General features: G+C 47.7%; 1 protein-coding gene across 1 annotated transcript; it reads left to right on the top strand.

Moving 5' to 3' along the window:
• Window positions 1-1,597: 1,597 nt before the first annotated feature.
• Window positions 1,598-1,918, top strand: BC939DRAFT_508497 (uncharacterized protein; the record flags this gene model as incomplete). The annotated part of the gene is made up of 1 exon (XM_051561008.1): window positions 1,598-1,918. One exon carries the CDS (start codon window positions 1,598-1,600, stop codon window positions 1,916-1,918), a length of 321 nt encoding a protein of 106 aa, XP_051406326.1.
• Window positions 1,919-3,533: the final 1,615 nt, after the last annotated feature.

Raw genomic sequence — 3,533 nt, 5'->3', positions numbered from 1 at the left:
GGCGCTGAAGAACGCTAATGGAGGTCACACTGGCTACTGAGAATAATGACTTGGTAGGGACTTGGTGGGGAAAGATCCGAGTACGAAATAAAAACACCAGGGGCCGGAAATTGAGTAAATGACATGGTATCAAACATTTATTCGTACCTTCTTTAGTAATGTAGTAGGCAGTTCAAATGAACTATGCTTGACGCTTTGGAGGCAGCACTACAACATGGTTGAATTTCACAAAGGAGGGTCCATCATATAAATTATTCTGATAAGAAGAATGAAAATCGGAAAACATTTACTCAATTCCCGGAGTTAGTGTATTAGGGGAAGGTGTGATAGTATCCTAGGCTAACCTTCTGCTTAACCCTCAACCACGCCCCCATCACCGCGCCTCCATCACCGCGCCTCCACCACTGCGCCCCCTGTATATTAGTATAAATACCTCTATCTCTCTGTATAATAAAGATCATCCGTTCTAGCCCTTGTCTCTTGTCCCCTGCCTCTCGTGTTCCTATCTCGTGTCCTTTTGTTCCTGCACTTGTTCCCTCCTTCGTTCTGTTGCTATTACACCTGGACAGGGGCAGGGGCGGTGGTGGGGGTAGGTTCGTTCATAGTGAGGGACGAAAAAAGGGACAACAGTTGGTCGATCAGGGTGTGATTTAATTGGTGGATCAGGGTAAAAATTTAACAGAGTATCGTGGTACAGGGAAAACGTGGTTCAGGGACAGAGGGACAGGGTATCGAAAAACCTTTGCTACCATGTAATAGCTTTAGGCAACTGAGGGCAGGGGGTCGAGGTGGACAGGGTGGAATGCGTGCTGTATTTAGGTGGTAACTAGCTGGTCTATTTATCTATGTCTACGGACCGGTTCCGGTGTGGTGCGGTAAATCCACACGGAGTATAGACGGGGTATCCAGGTACAAGGGACGGATACAACACCTGATATGACACGATGGGAGGAATAGGTACAGGACACTCATACGATCATACCAGGCACGTACTGCACGTGCAGTTACAGGATGTGCAAGTAGAAGGACATGCAGTTAGACAAGAGTCAATAGGGTTTGCATTTATAGAAATTTTCTTTGGTCAATAAATATCACAGAACGACAGGACCAAATGGTTCCTGGTCTGTTTCCTCACTATACTTTGCTCAACACTTGCCCCCGCACGACACTCCAAGTCGCTCCACGCATCCCTGTCCCAACACACTGTAGCCTTCGATCGGTATACTCTGCCACAGCTGGCCTTCATAGCATATCGCCCAGCAAGAGTAGAGACGGGACCCGTGTGTCGCGTGCCACGACACGATCGATCGATACTTGGCAAGTGATCGGTCGACTCTTGGCAACGCGTACGACCGTTACACGAAGGCAATGAGAAACATATATATATATCCCGTAGTTCTGTATCTTTTATTCCTTATCTAGCAACTTCAATATATCTACGCTTTCTTGACCCTGTTTCCCAAACTGCATCTCCTCTCCCTTGTTCTGTCCTGCCACGCTTAAGAAGGTCATCTTGACTCTGAATAAGCATAGGTTCGTGACATTGCTAGATCACACAACCTTGACCTTTTTACTATTTTTTTGATTTTGTCCTGCCATGGCCGCTACTCCTAACGCTCTTCAGCTCCTCACCGCCATGGATGCACGCATCACTGCCATTGAAAACGACATTAAGAGTCTCACGACCATCGAACCGTCTCTTCTGTTCCTACACAACCACTTTGAATTCTTCCGAAACCTTGTTAATGGCCTGGATCCGAGACTAGCTATGATTGAGAACGCCGTAACCGTCGGTATCCCCGCCCAAATCCACAAGCAAACCGAGATGGACAAGACCGAGGTGGTTACCCAGGCTAGTAATTTGATCCATGTCGCCATCCGCGCGGACTTACAGTATGGTGCAAAACTGATTCAATGATGCGATGGTTTTTGCGTTGGCACTCGCCTACAAGGAACCAATGCCTCAGCCATCGTCATATTCACCACAAATGTAGCCCATCCAATGACGAACAGGGCTGCTTGCTTTGGAGCCAGAAGTATGCACACCCATTGCTGCATGGCGATTGTGCCATCCGTCATCATTGAATCAGTTTTGCACCTACTCCTTGAATACGAAGAACAGATTTTTTTTTTATTCAAAATGGTACCTCTTTAGTACTTAGTTTGCTTGCCCTTCGCTCTATGGACCGCGCTGAGCCTCCTCGGCATGCTCCTGATGAGTTCCCGGCAGAAATCAACTGGTATCTTGTACCATTCCGTTGATATTCTCTCCCATAGCTCCTTGCAGCTTTTTGGCGGATTTGGATACTTTCCCAGCTGTACTTTGAGATAGGCCCACATATGCTCGATCGGCTTCAGATCAGGAGACTGTGCTGGCCAATATAGAAGGCGCTCATCAGCCTCAGTCATATGGACGGACTCCAGAAATGCCTTGGTGACCTTGGCCATATGCTTCGGATCGTTGTCGTGCTGGAAGATGAATTCGTCCTTGGCCATGCCCCACTCCTCGACAGACATCTGTAGATCCTCCGTCAGAATCTGGATATACAACTGGGAGTCCAGGGTCTCATCGATCTTTGCGATATAGCCAGGTCCGTACCATGACATACAAGACCATACCATGACGCTTCCGCCGCCAAACTTGACTGTTCCCTGGACTGTACGGCTTGTCAGTCGCCCCGGCGCGTCGTCCCAGACCCACTTAATGCCATCAGAACAGATCCTATTGATTTTGCACCCGTCTGACCATACAACTGTGGCCCAGTCCTCTTCCGTCCACTCTTTGTATTTCTTGACAAACTGCATCCGACCTCTAATGTGCTTTGTTTTGAGTGCTGGTCGCTTGACAATCGTTTTGGCCACTAGTCCAGCTTCCCGAAGTCGCCGTCGAACTGTCCACACCGATATAGGTCGTGCCAACATCCTGTTGGCCTCGCTCTTGGCCTCCACGGCAGTCCTAAGAAGTCCGCGCTTCATGTTCAGCTTGAGGTGCTCCACGGTTTCTTGACCAATCTTTCTCGGACGGCCTCCCTTGTTGCTCGGCATGTTTTCTTTGTAACCTGAACGTATTCTGCTAGCCGTTGCCTGAGAGATGGTAAGACGTTGGGCTGTCTCACGAGTGGAAATACCCTCAGACATGAGGCTTATTGCTTCCTTAACAGTGGATGGAGGTACGGGCTTCATTTTTTGCAGATAGATAGAGTAGAATAAGGCAAACAGGAAAACGAAACACAAAATGGGTTCATTTATAATGAATCTGATGAAAATGACGATGGTATTTAAAATTACATAAAAATGAGGTTAAGGTGCAAAACTGATTCAATGATGACGGATGGCACAATCGTCATGCAGCAATGGGTGTGCATACTTCTGGCTCCAAAGCAAGCAGCCCTGTTTGTCATTGGATGGGCTACATTTGTGGTGAATATGACGATGGCTGAGGCATTGGTTCCTTGTAGGCGAGTGCCAACGCAAAAACCATCGCATCATTGAATCAGTTTTGCACCATACTGTACAATGGGTTGAATGGAAAG

The sequence above is a fragment of the Gamsiella multidivaricata genome (genome assembly GCF_025024155.1).
Source record: "Gamsiella multidivaricata strain RSA 2152 chromosome Unknown BC939scaffold_134, whole genome shotgun sequence".
Classification (NCBI taxonomy): Eukaryota; Fungi; Mortierellomycota; class Mortierellomycetes; order Mortierellales; family Mortierellaceae; genus Gamsiella; species Gamsiella multidivaricata.
This window is presented reverse-complemented; position numbering and strand designations above follow the sequence as displayed.